The sequence below is a fragment of the Tiliqua scincoides genome, chromosome 9, assembly GCF_035046505.1.
Source record: "Tiliqua scincoides isolate rTilSci1 chromosome 9, rTilSci1.hap2, whole genome shotgun sequence".
In the NCBI taxonomy this organism is placed as follows: domain Eukaryota; kingdom Metazoa; phylum Chordata; class Lepidosauria; order Squamata; family Scincidae; genus Tiliqua; species Tiliqua scincoides.
Genome location: NC_089829.1, coordinates 16,928,290 through 16,946,066, shown reverse-complemented (window position 1 = coordinate 16,946,066; position 17,777 = coordinate 16,928,290). Strand labels below are relative to the sequence as shown.

At 50.4% G+C, this 17,777-nt stretch overlaps 1 protein-coding gene across 11 annotated transcripts in view; it reads right to left on the bottom strand.

Annotated features, from left to right (window-relative positions):
* Positions 1-887: 887 nt before the first annotated feature.
* The window catches only part of FCSK (fucose kinase), a 34,735-nt gene continuing 17,845 nt past the window's right edge, over positions 888-17,777 (bottom strand). For 7 of the 11 annotated variants that reach the window (XM_066637059.1, XM_066637062.1, XM_066637063.1 and 4 more), the window contains 21 exons: positions 17,726-17,776; positions 17,338-17,463; positions 16,821-16,893; positions 16,411-16,508; positions 15,708-15,788; positions 15,303-15,422; positions 13,559-13,733; positions 12,765-12,880; positions 12,019-12,120; positions 11,528-11,698; positions 11,153-11,223; positions 10,503-10,867; positions 9,618-9,828; positions 7,095-7,261; positions 6,380-6,607; positions 5,743-5,886; positions 5,204-5,323; positions 4,888-5,075; positions 3,510-3,609; positions 2,525-2,748; positions 888-2,300 (listed from right to left, as the gene is read on the bottom strand). In XM_066637059.1, the coding sequence (XP_066493156.1) occupies positions 2,196-2,300; positions 2,525-2,748; positions 3,510-3,609; positions 4,888-5,075; positions 5,204-5,323; positions 5,743-5,886; positions 6,380-6,607; positions 7,095-7,261; positions 9,618-9,828; positions 10,503-10,867; positions 11,153-11,223; positions 11,528-11,698; positions 12,019-12,120; positions 12,765-12,880; positions 13,559-13,733; positions 15,303-15,422; positions 15,708-15,788; positions 16,411-16,508; positions 16,821-16,893; positions 17,338-17,463; positions 17,726-17,776 (3,036 nt within the window). In that variant the 3' untranslated portion in view covers positions 888-2,195. Of the gene's footprint in view, positions 2,301-2,524; positions 2,995-3,509; positions 3,610-4,887; positions 5,076-5,203; positions 5,324-5,742; positions 5,887-6,379; positions 6,608-7,094; positions 7,262-9,617; positions 9,829-10,502; positions 10,868-11,152; positions 11,224-11,527; positions 11,699-12,018; positions 12,121-12,764; positions 12,881-13,558; positions 13,734-15,302; positions 15,423-15,707; positions 15,789-16,410; positions 16,509-16,820; positions 16,894-17,337; positions 17,464-17,725; position 17,777 lie in introns of those variants that run through there. The other 4 variants (XM_066637061.1, XM_066637064.1, XM_066637065.1 and 1 more) reach the window with 4 other exon arrangements.

Here is a 17,777-nt window from a genome sequence, read left to right as displayed (position 1 = left end):
CTTATGGCGCTTTTGCGACAGTCTTCAGCCACCACCAGAAATTTGCAGCAGCCTAAGGAGCCTTTGGAATTGCCCCTGTTTCATTGATGAAGTTCCACAGAGACAAATATAAGGTCCTACACATAGATTCCCAAAATCAGACATACACAAATACAGGGGGGCGGAAGATCTTGCTTGGTAGAAACATGTGTGGAAGGGGGCTAAGGCATACAGTTTCCTGAGAGTAACCCTGTTGAACTTAGTTCTGAGTAGAATTGCATAGTGTTAGTAGACCATAAGGTGAACATGAATGAGGTGTGGTGATACTGCAAAAATGCAAATACTGGGCTGTAGTAAGAGAGGCATAGAGGCCAGAGCATGAAAAGTCCTAGTTCCCCCCTATTCTACATGAGTCACTTCTGTGAGTGGGGCACCTACCTAAATCTGAGCCACCAGAATTGCAGGGCAATCTGAATTGCTGTTTGGTACTCATGGCTTCTAGGAATGGTAAATTTCACATTATGTTCACCTGCATTCTTGGAATGAGCTGTGGATGTCCCTCCCTGAGGTGATGTTTGCCATTATGCTTTTCTTTTGCTCACCTGGATAAATTCAAGGGTGTCTATGCAACAGAGGCTGGCATAGCTGACTTGTGTTCCTGGTCTGATCTGGACCTCAGAACAGAAAGTACAGTAGCCCCCTGCCCAGGGTTGGGGTAGAATGCTATCCACTGCCACCATCCCAGGCTAGAAAGACTAAGTGGAGGGGTTGGCTGGGAAAAACCCCACTCTCAGGAGAGCACAGAACCCTAAGAGCTCTTATTAAAAATCAAGTAGTGCCTTCGAGCGATAAGATGCAACACCCCACTGCAGTTCCCATAAATGTGGATCAGGCAGAGAAGGAATCAAAATGCAAGTAGTTTATTAAAAGTCCCTAAGAAAAGGAATTAAACAAAATGAGAGAAAGGGAGTAGAGAAAGTGCACTAAGTACCCTGATGGAAAAATGCCTGCATTTGGCTGGGTGGACCCAAAGAAAGAGCTTGGCCAAATTATATACAGTAACTAGTAAGTCCCATCACAGGGAGATGGAGTCCCCAATCCCTCCTGGACCTACACTGCTGAAGTTAACAAGCTGGCTTGGAGTAAACAGTGCAAACAAAACTAGGAATGCAGTCTGTAATGGTAGCTATGTTGTCCCAGCAATTTCCCTTCCTGCACTTACTGGAGAGTAAGTGGATGTGCCTTCCACAAACCAACACTAAATTTCACTGCAGACCTGGTAGAAACGCATATGAATATCCCCAATAAACTCAAGTAACTTAGTTTTGATGATGTCATAGAGTTACCTGATTGGAGGAGTGGAACCCACCTGGCCATTCCATTAAACCCCTTTACCTAGACAAGCAGGTCTGGCTACCCAGTCAGTAGTTGCAAGCCAATCACATTAGGAGGCTTGGCAACTCTAGCTGTGATGAAGGACCCCAATCCACATCCAGCAGATGACTGTAAGGAATGTTGTGTCAAACAAGGGACTAAGATTGCCACAGGAGGGTCTCCAAGCAGCTTTTTCGGCTGCTGAGCCAGCACAGAACTTCAAGAAGTGTCCCAAAATAAAAATTAAAAAAAGGGGGGGGGGAATTGTCACACACTGTCTTTTATGCTTTATGCTGAGCCCTTTATCTTCAGTTGGGTGTTGAGCAACAAGCTGGATGTGCCCATTATTTGAATTGCAACCATTTTCCAAAAGTAGCCTAACCCATACCATGCAGTTATTTTGACCCTAAAGGTCCTTTCTGAGGGCAGCATCCACCCACGTGTTCTTTGTCACCCTGCATACAAAGGAGTTGGCAATGGGTGCCTGCTTCCAACATGATGCTGAGGTGGGCCTACTGCTGAGGACCTTGCCCTTTAAAGGGTCACTGAAGAGAAGCCTTTTTACCACTTCAAAAAGACATCAAGGCTGCAGGTAACCAACATAGTCAACCCAATCTCTTTGGCAAGGGACAGCAGCACCATTGCTGCTGTTGCCTGGGGGGCTCCTGGGTTGCAATTCCTGACCCCACCCAATCATCAAGAGTGCACAATCATCAAGAGTGGAGTGCCTAAAACCTAAGGAAGAGGGAACAGAACGGATTCCACAGCTATGGAAGTTATTCACTTCTGGAGAAAAACTCTTGCACATCCTTTTCAAGATATGGACAGTGAAGGGCTTCTGGCTACAGTGCTTCCAGTTCCACTTGCTGTAGGTCATCCCCCAGAAGCTGCATTTTAAAGCCAGCTGTGTCCACCTCCACAGAGTGAATGCTGAAGTTCCCCAGGCCCTGAAAGAAAGGGGTGCAGGTGTTAAGTCAGCTGCAGGAGAAAGAGATCTGAATGATCAGGAAAGCAAGAGGACAGGCAGCTGCTTCCATTGCATCCATTCCCCCCCACCCCCCTTGTCCCTTTCCATGGAAGTCTGCCTCCTTCATCTGCTCTATGGCTTCCTGGATCCCAAGCGTGCCAGACATGCCCTTCTGGAGGAAACTGCTGCCTGATGAGTACTTGCCTCTGTCTCTGCCAGGATCCTCTGCAATGCCTCTTGCTGCCTGGACTCCTTGGTTAAAATGTACAGAAAACCACCGCCTCCCGCGCCAGCCAAGCTCTGCCCATAGACGTGGGGCCGGAGCACCTCCATCATCCGCTGCACGGCTAAAGGCTCACACCCAGGTGCCATGTTCTTCTTCTGCTGCCAGTAGCGATTCACACACTCGCCCAAGAAAGCCAGGTTGCCTGGCCAGAGAAGAAGGATAGGCTAAGACCACTCACCAGAGCAGTGCCCCAGGCGTTCCCCCTCCCTGCCTTACAGCTATCCACCACGCCTGTGCTATCTCTTGACTGCTCTCAGCATGGATTTTGTCTGTGCCTCCATTTCTGTGGCTGCCTTCCTCCTGGGAGTGTCTGACCGGTGGACCATTGCTCTGTTACCCGCCCTGAACAAGGAGCTGCACACAATCTGATGGGAGTTGCTTGATGCCCCTGAAAAAAAGGGGTGGGGGGGAGGAGCATCACCTCATCTTGCTTGCAAGACAGGGGCAGGTGCTGGGCTTTTTGCTTTTTGTCTTCTTTGTCTCATCTTCTTTCTCTCTTATGTCTAATCAAGACAGGCGAGGGAGGCCAAAGAGGGATGCCACTCTCTCAGTCATTGCCTGGGGAGGGGGAAATGACAGGGCCCTGCTTTGCAGGTAAAGACCCCCGGTTCAGTCGGTGGCAGCATCTCCGCTTAATCCTGGAGCATCTCCCCTGCTGTCCCAGCTAACTTAGCTAGAGCAACAGTCTGACTCAGTTAATGGCGACCGTAGGAGTTTGTGTGATTACCCTGCAACACAGACATGCACATTTCCTAGCCATCCTTAGAACTCGCTTTAACCAGCAGCACATGGAGAAAATAAGCTATGAAAGGTATCGTGGGTGGGTGAATGTGGGGCCTCTCTCATCTGCATTCCCCTACTTCATTATGGCCCACAACTGCCCTTTGTCCAGGTGAGTTGTACCTTGCTGAAGGGCCTGAGCGCACTCCTCGGCATTGCTCACTAGAGCATTGGCATTCTCTACAATGGAGGACAGCCTGGCATACCAGTTCCTCAGAACATCCTGCAAGAAAAAAGAACACTGAACAGAGCCCCCCCCACACACACACACATCTGCAAGAGACCCCAGCCCTTCTTCTGGGTGACCAGTGCAGGATGCAAGCCCTTTAGGAGGAACAAAGGATTGGTTGATGGCCATGATACCTTGGGTCAAGTGCCACTACCCACAACCCTGTTTACACCTCAAGCTAACTGTGACCATGCACGTGCAGCCTGGCCAAGAGCTCAACAGTGACCCTTCTGAGGAGGGTGTCTCAGGGGCTGCCAACATGGGCAAACCAGTCCTAAGGCTCTGGGCTAGTGCTTACTTTCTCAAAGAAGTGGTGGGGATAAAACCTGCCTAGACCCTTTTTGGTTTAATGTCAAATATGGTGGGGATATATGGCTAGGCTGGGCAAGACAGCTGAGGAAAGTCTTGCAGATATCTGGAAGGCAAATGCAGGCAGAACAAAATCCAAGCAGGTTTTGAGGAGCAGTGGAAGACTGAGAGCTAAAACATTTGGCAAGAGATAGGCTTGGTTCCTACACCCTGGACTACAACTAGTTCCCTGGAACCTGGCAGATGCGTCTGACTTGTCTGTACTCCACACAACACACAATTCAGTTATGGGCTTCCCTGCCACAGTGTTAAACACAGGGACAGCCAATAAACCCATATAAGGGTAGCATGTTAAACACAAGGGCCACAGGTTATGTCCACACACTGCTATGTGTTGCCATGAGGCTAGAGTGGGAGAGGCCGATCTGCTGTCATGTTCTGCTTCCCACTGGCCACTGTGGCAAGCACAACATGAGATCAGTGGCCCACTTCAGCTGGACACAGCAACCAGGCTATCCATGCATCTCTGTGTCCTGGTGCCCGTCTGATCCTCCAAGGGGGGCCAAATGACAAGCAAGCCTGGTGCCTGCACAGCAGCAGGCCACCCATGTAAAAGAGGTTCCTGCCAAGAGTAGTCTTGGACAGGGACCAGGTTTTGTTTATCTGCCACTCCAGGCAAGGGCCCTTCCGTATGTCACCTCTTGTAAGAGGGAAGGGCAACAAGTGCATTTGGTGCCCCAAGTCTTCAACATTACAACTGTATGAATGCTGTATTGTGCTTTTCCCCAAGAGAGGCTCTTTTGTTCTGCAGAGCACAGCCTGCCTCATCCTTCAGCATCTTCAAAGAGCTCAGTGCAAGCAGGTCTGAACGCAGAGGCACCTAGACTGGAAGGCACCTTCAAGCCAACTCTGCTACCAGAAGTATCCAAGCTGAGAGGGACCATGCCAGCCATCTTGCTCTACCTGAAGCAGGTTGCGGGCAAGACGGGTCTTCCCAGTGTACAGCAGGAGCAAGTGCTCATTCAGGGTGCCTATGAAGCCCTCTGGAACGGTAACTGGCTCCACTTCCACCTTCAATGGCAGCTGAGCCTTGGAACGCCCGATCTTAATGCCTGGCACCAGCCCACCGACCTGGTCCTGCCATCCCCCACCTGCAAGGAACAGTAACAGGCCAAGGATGTGAATGCCTAGAAGTTTGCTCAGTTAGATGGAGTCTTTTCTTCTTCTTACCCACCCAGAGCTTTCAGGGCAGGGTAGGCACTGAAGAAGAAGCACTCGCCTGTGGTGAGGACCTGTTCCAAGTGCAACACTGCATGGATTAGGGATTCTGTACTGGCGGAGTGCCCAGATAGCTTGTACAATGATGCTATTACAGCACCTGCCAGAATGCTACTGGTGCCTGCAAAAGAGAGAGAGAGAGATAAGAAGGCAAGCAAGCCCTACATAGAGTGGTGGGGGAGCAACAAGCTTTCATCCTTCCTTCCTGGGGCATCCCTGGCTTTTATGGCACCCAACAGGAAGAGGGGGTGGGACTCACCTTTTGGCAAGATAAAACAGCGCTAGCACTCTGTCTGTCTATTCCCCCTATCCTGCCCTCAGAGCAGCATACCGGATGAGCTTTCCAGCTTCAGAAGGTGATTTCAGGGTGAGCTCTGACTCCCAAGGTCAGGAGGGGCAGGTCAAGTCTCATCACCTCCAGAATAGAAGCATCCATAAATTAAGCTCCCATGTCTGAAGTCTAGCAATGGGAGCCTCATGGGAGTTGATGTGTCCCCCACCAAACAGTGCAAGGTGTACAGAGAGAGGCCGAGTACATACCCATCCCAGATCCATGAGGAAGGCGAGACCATGCGTAGAGTTCCAAGCCACCTCTGAAGCGCTCCCGCAGCTGCTCCCGCAAGCTCTTTTGGGAACAGAGATCAACAACTTTGGTGCAAATAAGGGCCGCTTTCAGCAAGGCACCTAGTAGGACAAAGGAGGTCTGAGTGGGGGCCACAACTATCTGACCCTCTTGCACAAGATGACATGGGAGGCAAGGAACTGGGGTGGGAGGTGTACAGCAGGAGCACCCTCAGGGAAGGGTACTGCGGGCCTGAGGCCAGAATGCAAATTCTGGGCCAGGTCTCTGATTCAGGTTAATGGACCAAACTGGAGAGCCAGGCCAGGGCAAGTAAGAGGTCTAGGCTGAACCAAACAGTCTTGAGCAAAGAGAGTTCAGCCTTTGAGCAACCACAACCAGGACAGAGATTCAGCGAACAGTCTGGACACAGGCAGGGAACACTGGAGCATTCTTCCAGGTGCGTGAAAACGATATGCAAGTTAGGCTCAGCATGCATCTGAGCTCAGGTGCATGATATGTTACCTGCGTAGTCTGGGGAGAGGTGGGATCACCCACATTTACCATCAGAAATGAACTCTTGGGATGGCGCCACATTGCTCTCCCAGCAAGAGTCACCTGGGGCATGAGGCTGGCAGTAATCCTGCAGGTCCTCCACATCCCGGCAGATCAGCTCCATGATCACTTCTCCTTCCAGCCCTCCACTGGTGCTGATCAGCCGCAGCTGCGGCTCAGCAATACGCCGGGCCTGAGCACCAATCGGCTTGTGCCCATCCACCAGAACAGCCAGATCTACAACCGTTCCTCCATGTTCATATGTGATTGGGGGGGTGTCACTCCAACCACCTGCAAAACAGTGGATGAGGTGGAGATCTCAGCTGCACTTGGCACTCTGCATTGCAGGATCCAAGGGGGCATCCCCCTTGATCCCCTGCAGAGCATTCAGCTCACAAGGGATCTTGGAGCAAACTTCTCCAGTGGCACTGGGCTGCTTCCTGCAGTTGCCTCTGTGTGACCCCAGGATTGCTGCCGTGGTTGAACCAATATTTGGTGCAGGAAGTGCAAGCAGCTCCCACTTGCAGCCTCTTCCCTGTAATTCCCACAATGCTCTCCTGCACAAGTGCCCAGAATTCTTATTCAAGAAGGGAGGGAAGGAGGAGCTTTCCTTGTGCACAGGTGAAGCTTGACTGCAGCTGAACAGCCATTTCAAGGCCTCTGCGTGTGCCGCTCTCTTGGCATCAAGAGGTTAAGGGTGCCTCCCTTGGGCTGAAGGAGACAAGCAAAGCCCTGGCTCCAGCAAGGCAATTCACATGCAGTTCAGCAGCCTGCTTACCAGAGAGATCAATTCTGGCTGGGCACTCCACCACAACCCAGTGGCCCAGAGGAGGCTGCTCTGCCTGTCCCAAGCAAATGAACTGGCAGGAAGACATCACTGCCTGGCGGATGAGTATCTGCTCTGCACCCTCATAGTGTCGAGCGGCTCGCACCAGGAGGACTGGCCTGCAACAAACAGTGGTTGAGGGGGAGAAAGAGAAGCCTGCTGTGGTCTGTGTTGCTTCTGCCAACCCCTAAGCCAGCTCTTCTCCTTCACAAAGGGCTCAGTGGTTTACATTTGTGCTGACTGGACACAAATTACCCTGTGATACAAACCCCTTTCGTGCCCCCTTTTAGATAGGAGACTTGCCCAAGGCTACCCAATTGGCCCCTGCCAAGTTTGGATCCCAGCACCCCAGATCTCCTTTACAGGACATCTTTAAAGGACATCTCCTTTAAAGGAGGACAGGACTGTGACTCTACCCAAATCTAGAGCTGCTGCGCTTTGGGTCCTTTCTCTCCTTGTTACGCCAGAGTGTAAGAAATGGCACTCTAAAGAGCAGGAGGGCCATGGTGCACCTGACCATGTGCAGGTGCAATGACTTTGCACTTGCAATCCAGATGGGCACCATCAGCATGGGTGATGGCTGAGAGAGGAGCCAATAGTGGATGAACATACATGCCCCCAGGAGCTCCTGGGAGACAGTTTGTTTTCCCCCAAACACTGCAGGTCTGAAGAGGACCTGAAGATCTTTGTTAGGAGAGACAAGATCTTCATTGGTGCAGGTATCTGGGAAACTGAAAGCCCGACTTGGGGGGGAGGGGCTTTCTTCTCAGAGGAATCTAACAATTTGTGACAGTATTGGGGGAGGTGCAGTGATCTGCAATCAAGCTGCTGGCTCTGTGCTGAGATGCCATATGGAGGGGGGGGGAAAGCGTGAAGTGTAAAGTTTAAGTTGGAAATTTAAGATAAGCAAGTGTTAATATTGTCCCCGGCTCTGACTGACTGATTTGGCTAAAAGCCCTGGATGTATTGGAGGCATTAACGAGAGACTTTTTAAGGAGGTTGAAAGTGCTCTTTTTCTCTGTCGTGGAATAAATTGGTGGTGGATTATAATTACAACTTGGGTGTGAACTAAAATCCAGAATTATTCTTGGACGTAATTGGATATAAATATAATTCTCATTAGATTTGAAAGAGCTTTGTTTTCTCTGTACCAGAGACAGTGAGACTGTTTTCTTTTGTTTTGTTTTTCTCTCCGTTAACCGCACTGGACTGTTATCTGCAAGAGGTATGTAAGGAATGCGGATGGCAGAGTAGTAATGACGTGGTAGAAGTGAGGAGAATAATATGTTTTGGACATCTAGTGGACTAGAGAGAAATTGCAAAATGGACTCTGTTCCAGAAATGCGGATACAGAAAATCTTGATTAATACGGAGAGATTGCTTGTTATGGAGCGACAACAGCTGAATTGGTCCTCGCAGATTCAAGCCAGTCTGGAGACTCTCCCAACAGATAGATGTTTGTAAGGAACAATTGGAAGATGTGAAGAAACAAGCAGTTTATAAACAAGGGAGTGAAAAAGCGGACAAGGAGAAAAATCAATAGGATGATCAATAGGACGAAGAAGAGATGCTGATGGAGATTAAGAAAGATAAGATGGACAGAGTAACAGGAGTGCACAAATCACAAAATTTTTTGGAACAAGAAGGAGAAAATATATCCCAGTTAACTGGAAGAATGAACATACCCTATATAAGAAAGTGTGGATTTATCAGATTCTGTTATAGAGATAAATTATTAAAGATATTACAGGAGAAAAAATGGAAAGTAAGAAAGAAATAGAACCCTGAGGGGTAATCTGAGGGTTAAAGAAAATTGGAGGATTTATTCAGCTAATAACAGCGGTCCAAATTTATTTGAAGAAAAAAAAAAGAATACATATGAAATTGATAAATACGAATTAGAATGTATTAAAAAATATATAGCTGGAAATGTAAACGTGTGGAAGAATTGTTTTATATGTGGTTATTATGTCAAAGAAAAAAAAGTGTAATTGGATTGGAGAATTAGATTGGAGTTGAAATAGCTGAGGTGATAATTTTGTTAATTAGATTATTTTGTTTTAATATTAATAACTGAAGTTAGTTTACGCTTGGTAGAAAGTGAATATTTAGAATATAGTTAATATTTAGAAAATATTAGAGCATTAGGGAAAATTTATTGTATATTATATAAATAAATGGATAAATCAATAAGAGGTAGAAACAGATGAGTAAGCAGATTAGGATATAGTATGATTAATTAGTAATGGTATATGGTATTTAGCACTCCTAAATGTATGTTATATGTTTGTATGTGTTAATAAAATTAATTAATTAATATTTTTTTAAATTTAAAGCATGTGTGATGGCTGGCACGGGCAGACTACAGCTCCTGCAGATGCACCCTTAACGCCCACTGCCCCCATCCTTGCTGGGAATGTTCCACCATGTCACCAGCAACTTCTCCTGCTCCATTCGCAAGTCAGACGCAGGTACCTGCCAAGCCACTTCCTCCTCTCCTTCGCAAGCTCCTTGACGCCCTCTGGAATCTTCCCCCTCTCCAGGTGCTGGAAGGCCAGGGCCCAGGCCTTGTTGGCAGCTGGGCCACTCCGTAAGCCCCCTTCCCCTTTGGCCATACAGCCCAGGAGGTCAGCGATGCAGGCCAGAGCTCGAGCAGCAACCCCAGGATTGCTGGCAGTGGAAGCAACTGTCCAAGAAGGAAAGGACATCAGAGCCTGGAGACTGCTCTTCAGCTGGGCTCCCGGCCATGGCTCGCTCTAGCTGGGGGACTCCACGGGTGCCAAGATTGTTCCCTCTGTCCAAACCCTCCATTTCACATTGCAGAACTACAGTCTCCAAGGGTCAGTGTTGGAGGGCATGGAAGGGAACACAACCCTTCAACTTCTGTGAATTCACAGCAAAGACACTGCTCAAGTGTCTCAACGGCAGGGGAAAGGGAGGCAAGTTAAGGGGCAGGCATCACCTCTTTTGCCCTGTCCAGCAGGGGGGGCTCCTCTTCAACTAGGTTGCCAACCCCACCAGCAGCAGGCAACCTAGTTGAAGAGGAGCCCCCCTGCTGGACAGGGCAAAAGTTAACTGCAGCTGCAGAGTTTTGAGGCTCCTGGGAAGTCAGGAATAATGGAACAGATTTCAGGGTCTCCCCAGATTTGGAAGATATGATTAAAGGGGAGGCCGAGAGTGCCAGGGCAGGAGCCAAGGTAGAATTCTCACTTGGCCATTTGTAGCTGCTGGTGGTGGCAGGACTACAATTCCTCCTCCCAAATATATATTTACACTTTCTCTCTCTCTCAGCAATAAAATGGTAGTGAGCAGTGTTGTTGTGTTGCAGCCAGTGGGACCCCCCCCCCCGACATTCATTACCTTGGTCCAATGTATTCAACATGGCTTCCTGATAGCCTTCAATGACAGCTGAGCGGATCAGTGGTAGCAAGCTGCAGTTGCTGTGCTCTGTCAGGGCTCTCTGGAGCTTGTTCTGGGCCTGCTGAAAGAAGAGGGCCTTGCGGGAGGACAGCTCGGCCTCCTGATCTAGGCACGCTCGAAGCTCCTGCCAAGACATCCGCCACGAAGTCTGCCAGCGCTGCAGCTGTCCAGCCTTAAGGGAGCCCAAAAACCACAGGAGGTCCCCAAGTCCAAGAGGTTCTGATGCATGGAGCACGGGAAAGAGGCGGGCGTTGAGCAGGCAGTGGCTCCTGGCAGGGATGTCTGAACTCCAAACATCCTGGCTCCTGGATGGGTGGAGAAGGACACTGGTTGACAAGGCAAACAGATCCACCTCCGCGCAGCAGGGCAACAGCTTGCAATAGGCCTCTGCTGGGGAGATGAGATCAAAAGAGCACCACTTCATGAGAAACAACGTTCTCCATGGCACACAATAAATAAAATTATTTCCAAATTTCAACATGTTTTCTTGATTTTACTGCACCAAAACAAACCACAAAGCCCGCTAGGGGCTTCAGCAATTTGGCTAACAAGGAGAGCCACACAGCTCACTGGCAGGGACTGGGAGATACCGTATTCCTGTCCTGTGGAAAAATTCCACCCATGGAATGTTCAGGTAGGTGCCACTTTCCTCTGCTGGACTCTGGGGAGAGAACAGGTTCAGGTGTGTCAGAGAAGCTTCTTGGAGCAAATGAAGAAAAGGAGGAGAAACAAGCAGGAGGAAGAATTGACTATGAGCACATGAGATTTCTGGGAAAGTGCCCCCTGCCTGGCCGGAAGCACTGAAGTAGCATCTTATATGGACCACCACCACCCCCTCTCCTCACAGCTACAGTGAGAAGGTCCCCCAAGAGAGACCACTGTTCAACCCTGAACAGGAAGCAGCAGCATTGCTTGGGTGTCCTTCCCTGTGCCAAGCCAAGCTGGTCAAGACTCCACGTGTGTACCTGCCAGTTGTCATGACGTCCACTCAGGGTGAAAACCTTGCTAGGGATGTCTCTCAGCCTGACTGTGTGTCCCTGAATGACCACATCAGTAAGTGGGTGATTCCTGAGGGCCACAGAGGATGCTGAATCCAGCCCAGTGATGAGGCAGCCAGAGCAGATCTGCAGGGGGCCCTGAGGAAGGAACGGACAGACGGCACAGCACCAGTTGCTACCCTTGTCCCAGTAACAGTGTGTCCTGAGCCAGATCCTGGTCCAGAGACAGACAACCACCCAATGCCTAAACACATCAAATGCCTTGGCTGGGAAAGACTCCAGTTCTGGGCATTTCACCTGGGATTTGGCTGACTCCCTGAGGTCTTGCACATCTCTCTACTCCTGCTTTTCTTTTTTATTCCCTTATTATACTCCGATTTTGCCATCATGGCTTTGTGTGGACCAGCCTTCAGGGGGGCAAAACCCACCCCCTGCCCCACACCTGTCAGGGCATGTACCTTCAAGTGGCAGTGCTGGATGACACTTCCAGGTCCCACCGTCACTGCTCCCTCCAACAGGCTGTTTGTGACGGAGCAACCCTCATCCAAGAGCTGTGGCTCCTGCAGCAAATAGAGAGGTGGGAGGTGACTGGCTCCCAGAGGCCTACACACCACAATTTCACAAACTGTTAAGCAACCTGTGGGCATTCTGCATGTCTGCAAGCATGATGGACAAGTGCAGAAAACAAAGCAAGTCACTAGACCTCGTGAATGGGAAGTGAAGCTTGCAAAACATGAGAGGTCAGTGAACAGAGCAGGGCTGAGCAGATCAGCCCCAGCAAGCTAAACTCATTTTCCCTGATCACTATGGTCACTCTTGCAACTCACCAAGCCCTCACCCCACTTGCCAGGTCATTTTTCCATACCTCTCCCTTTTCTTTTCCTTAGTTTGGGCCAACAAGGGCTAAATTATTACAAAGCCTGAATTGTAGAAACAGAATAAATGACCCTGACTAAGCAAATCTATGGAAATCTATGGACTCCTTCACAAAATATGTTCTGCTTTGGAAAGCTGGTGTGGTATTTGGGTTTCTCTGGCTGCAGATGACGCATGGCTCTATCTCCTCTCCAGGACCCTGCCCACCCCTCATACCTGTCCACACAGCAGGTCCTTCGGTAGAGAGCGGGAACCATGGGCATGGGAATGATCCACACGGGAGCATGCGGCATCCACACAAGGAGGGAGTGATCTGGGTAGTACTTACGGCCACATGGGAATGTGCCACTTTGCGAAAGGAGTTGCTCATGTGGGGTGTCAGGTGGTGGATGTGGTCACTGGCAGACATGGTCATGTAGTCATAGTGGCCAGCAGGGATGTATGCTGCAAAGAGAGGAGGAGGAGTTCAGCAGCCTGCTGAACACATGAGGACACCTTCTCCTGAGTGAGACTTTTGGCTACACTGACCAGTAGCACCTTCAACCCAGTCTTACCTGAGCTACCAGGGACTGAACCTCTGGGACATTCTGCATGCAGAGCAGGGGTAGCTCCACTACTGAGCCATGAGTCCCTCTCCAGAAGGAGATTGACAGCCCAGCACAAGCAAGAGCCCAGCCAGAAGGGTTGGCTATGAAACTCTCCCCAAAGCGTGGTGGAGCCCATGCTGAGATAGTGGCCTCCACTCCAAAGGAAACACATTTGTTACTAGTGCAATATTCCCAACTCTTCCCCATAAGGAGGGACAGAGGGAGGGTGGAGTGGGAGCCCTGAGGGCTGCAAAGTGTTCTCACTACACAACACTCAGTTATGCTGCTCTCAACACTCCTACAATATAGCCATGGGGGGAGAGGGTACCATGCAGTAGTAAGTGGCTCCCTCTTTTCACCAGAGCCATGCTGGGCCTGTCACTTTCTGGCCTGCCTCACTGGAGGCATCTAGAGTGTAAGCTCCTTGGGGCAGGGAATGTGTCCTCTCATTCTTTGAAAAGCACCATTTACAAGGATGTGCTGGATCAAGAAACCAGCCAACAAACAAGAACAAAGACAGCATCTACAACTTCACCCATCGTTAGTGGCGTGCCACGGAGAGCCTTCCACAGCACCGATCGGGCATTCCTGGTCGCCACTGCATTCTGACTGTTGCCTTCATTGTCCATCCCTGGGCTGCGGCCTGTCAGGAAGGCCTCTTCGCTCACTCCCTGGGCCATGCACAGCAGGATGTCAAAGAAGAGAGACAGCTGGGGGTGGAGCAAAGGACAGAGGCCAGGACATTATGCAGAAACAATCTGCTCCGTGCAGAGGCAGAGCAGTGAACCATTCACCAGTCAGTTGGACAGGGAGACTTTTTGCAACCTGTTCACTTCGCTGTCCTGCTTGAGGATGTCCTGCTTGCTGGCTAATTTACTGCCCACCCAAAAGGAGCAGATGCATGGAGCTGATAGATGAGAGGACTACCCGCCTGAGGGTCCCTTGATGATGGCAAATGATGGAATCAGAGACACTTGTTTCAGCTGAGGAAGAAGTTGGGGGGAGGAGGAAGATTATTGGGAGGCATCAGCATAGACTGCAGGGTGCCCTGTGTGTTGCACCAAATCAGAAAGTAGGCAAAGGGTTTTGCTGTTCTGCTAGCTATGTGCAGCTACCAGGCTGCTGACTGGGAAGAGGGGCCTGGAACTCAACTATGGTCTAATCTGCACATTACCTCTTCGTTTTGGGGCTTAATTCTAGGTGCTGCCATTGACCTTGAAAGCCCCAAAGAGCCTGGGATAAAAGTGCTGGGATAAACAGCACTGCCCCCCCCATGCGCCTGTCCCCATACACTCCAGTCTCCTCCAGGGACCATATAAATGAGGTCTGATGGAGTCGACCAGGAACAGATGGGGTGCCCTCCTCAGTAAACACTCTGGGATGCCCTCTTCAGGGAAGCGCCATCCTTCAGGTGCCAGGTTAAGTAAGACCTGGCTTATTCCCCAAGTCTTTGACTGAGCTGGCTTAGACACACACACCCCCATGGCCAGATGCCTCCCTGTTTGGAGCCCTTCTGCAGCCTGGCTATTGTTGGGTTATTGCTGTGTTTTGATATCATGTATTGTTCTTAATGACTGTGGGTAGCCACTCTATTTTGTGAATGGAGATACAGTAGGATTTAATGTTTTAAAACAAGCAAGCAAGGATGCCCATCTTCTCGGAGAAAGTTTCACTGGTTTTGCCCTTTCTTCAGGCTACAGAATTGGTTGGGGTGAACATCCAGGATGAGGATGAGATGAACATATGAGAGTCAGTGTGGTGTAGTGGTTCAGGAGTTGAACTTAGACCCAGAAGTTCCAGGTTCAAATCCCTGCTTAGCCATGAAGCTTCCGGAGTGACCTTGGGCTAGTCATTATCTCTCAGTCTCACCTACCTCGCAGGGTCGTGTGAGGGCAAAAGGAGGGATGGAATCATGTACACTAGCCTGAACTCCTTGGAGGAAGGATGGTATAAAAATGTGAAAAATAAACTTCCTGCACTGGAGATTCATACAGCTGCCTGATGTACTGCAATTCAGGGCTGCCTTGTGCCTGCTTTCTGGGCTGCTCCAGCTGCTTGATCCTGCTTTTCAACCAGTGTTCCCTGTAAGCTGCATGGTTCGCAGCTGGAATGGAAGCCCCACACAGCTTCTTTCTCGGTGCTTTGGGGCTCAGTTCTGACATTAGGGCTCCCTCAACAATATTGCTCCCAACAGCCCTGCATTGCACACTCTTCCAATCCCACTCAGCTGGCACAAGCCAAGAAAGTCTCCACCTGGCTCTGGACAAAGGTCTTCCCACCTGGATGGCTGGAGCTCCAGAGTCTAGGCCCATGTAGGTGCAGGCATCAAGGGGGGCGACAACGTGGGTGGCCAGAAGTTTCTCTGCTGTTTCAGGAGAAAAGAAGACAACTCCACACACCTGCAAGGCAGGAGAGAAACCAAGGTGGAGGACTGCTCCTGCTCCTCGATCAAAGGCTCCCCTACTGCGGCATTCCGGTCTGGGGTACCTGGCCCACTCTGTTGTGAAAGGAGATCTGGGGGATCTCAGCCAGCAAAAGATGGCTGTCCTCCAACTGGCCTGCATAGACTGGTAACTGTTTCCTAGTCACCACCCCCACACATGACTTTGCATCCCCTCATCATTGCATACCAGGAGAGTTATGAAATCCAGAGGCAGCCCCCCCCCCCAATGCCCCAAACTTACCAAGGGAACTTTCCCATCTGGCCCCACACACTGCTGAATCTGGTCTTCAGAGCTTTGATAGAGAATGTCTTGCACGACCGCCTGTAGAGGTGACAGCCAGGGCACTTGTCAGGCTTTGGCAGCACTTGTGCTGCCTAGGGTCAGGGATGCTGAGTCAGGAGAAAGAACTGTGGAGCTCAGGGATCTCAAACAACAGCACTTTGGCAACCAGGGGCTGGTGCTTTGCTCTCTGAGACACCGTGGTGGTTGAGCAGAAGAGGAAGCCCCAGGCAAGCCTTTTCCATGCTTGTGGGTGTTGTTAATGCTGGGGCACTGGAGCCTGCTCCCTGGCATGCCTGGACTGACTCTGCAAGTCATCAGATGACACAAGGACCTCATGGGATCCACTACTCCCAATCTATCTTCCTATCTGTGTGCTTGCCTACCTTACTGTGCCTATGGGTTGTGCCTGAACTGGCTGGTGCTAGTGACAGCTGCCTATCCAAGGCAACAAGTAGCCATTGCGGCCAGCCTGGTTCAGGATAGATTCAGAGTTGGAAGGGATCCACAAGGTCATTTAGTCCAACTGCCTGTAGCAGGAAATCATAGTGGGGTGAAGCTTAAATCCCCCCCTTCCCTCACACTATAGAAACATAAACCAGAGGAAGACTGATGTCCTGCCTGTGTGTATGGAAAGTGGGTGGGTGGAGATGCTCTGCTGTACCTGAGAATCTGCAAGATAGACTCCATGCTGTCTGGCATAGGAGACACTTCCAGGCACAGCAATGACTCTGGCACCCTGGAATCCACACCAATCAATCTCTGGAAGGAGAGAGATCCATGATGAAACTGGCTTCAAACACTCTTATCTGTCCGGCCCTCCCATCCCAGCCCTAAGATATCTAGAAAAGCAAAGAAACAATACTGCATAAAGGCACAGACATAAGCAGAGGGAAACTATGTCAGGACCTCCATGGACAGAGGGAGTGGGAGACGCTGGGATCTGTCACCACTTCCCTTGGCCAGCCCAGGCTGTCCCTGCTGAGAAATGGCTCTTGCAGCACAGAAGCTCCCTGCTGCTTGCATACCATCAGCACTGACACTGGCCTCTCCATCTGCCCTTGGGCAACTCACCTGTCTCTGTAGCCACTGTGAGAAGCATATCTGTGCTGCAAACCCACACCCCAGGTGGGGAGCCTCTGCAGACCTGGAAGTGGAATAAATGGGACAAGAATTTGAGGCTGCCAAGAGGCTTTCTGGGCAACTGCACCCCTCATATTGTCTTTCCTTTAGCCTCCACCCCCCACCACATGTAGGCATCCTTTCCACTCTGTCCTCAATTCTCCAGACTTAGCACTCCAGCATTTTGTCTCCTTGGCTCCTCACAGGCGGTTTCTGGAAAGCTGGGCTTTTTGATCTGGTGAGAACTTATGTCTGCCATAGTAGACGAGACTGCAGGAATGCTAATTCATAAGGTCCCCCACCAGGCAGTCAAGTGCCAATGGAGTTGTCCCAAGCAGGAAAGAAATGTTCCCTCCAGCAGGACAAAGATCAAGGTGAGCCTCCACCCCCAACGCCTACAGTTTGAGTGCCACAGCACAGTAATTCCATGGCAAGAAAACAGCCTGTAGGGAGCATCTGTCACACGCACCTGGCGCATCAAGGTGGCCAGCAGGCTATCCAGGTTACAGATGAGCGACTCTGCAGGGGCAGCAGGGTCCTCAAGGGGAAGGCAGGTGAAAGCTCGGTTGCAGTCATCAAACAAGAAGTCCCGGCCCTGACATGGAAAAGGGACATGACGCAGTGGAGGCAGGGCAGGCACAAGCTCCAAAAACTCTGAGCAACAGGCAGGTTCCCAGTATGGGGGCAGCCGGAGGGGGGAGAGCTCCTGCTGGATCTGATGCTCTTCCAATCATTCCTGCTTTGCTGGAGGAGCCTGGCTTCCTCCTCAGCCCGGCTAACTAAAGGATCCCACCCTCCAAATGCAGCCAAGTTAGCCCAGCTCTTCCTCCTGAAAGAAGACCAAACCCTGAGGGTACCATGTGCAGGATGAGAATCCAGGCCTTAAGCAAGACATCAGATGTGATCACC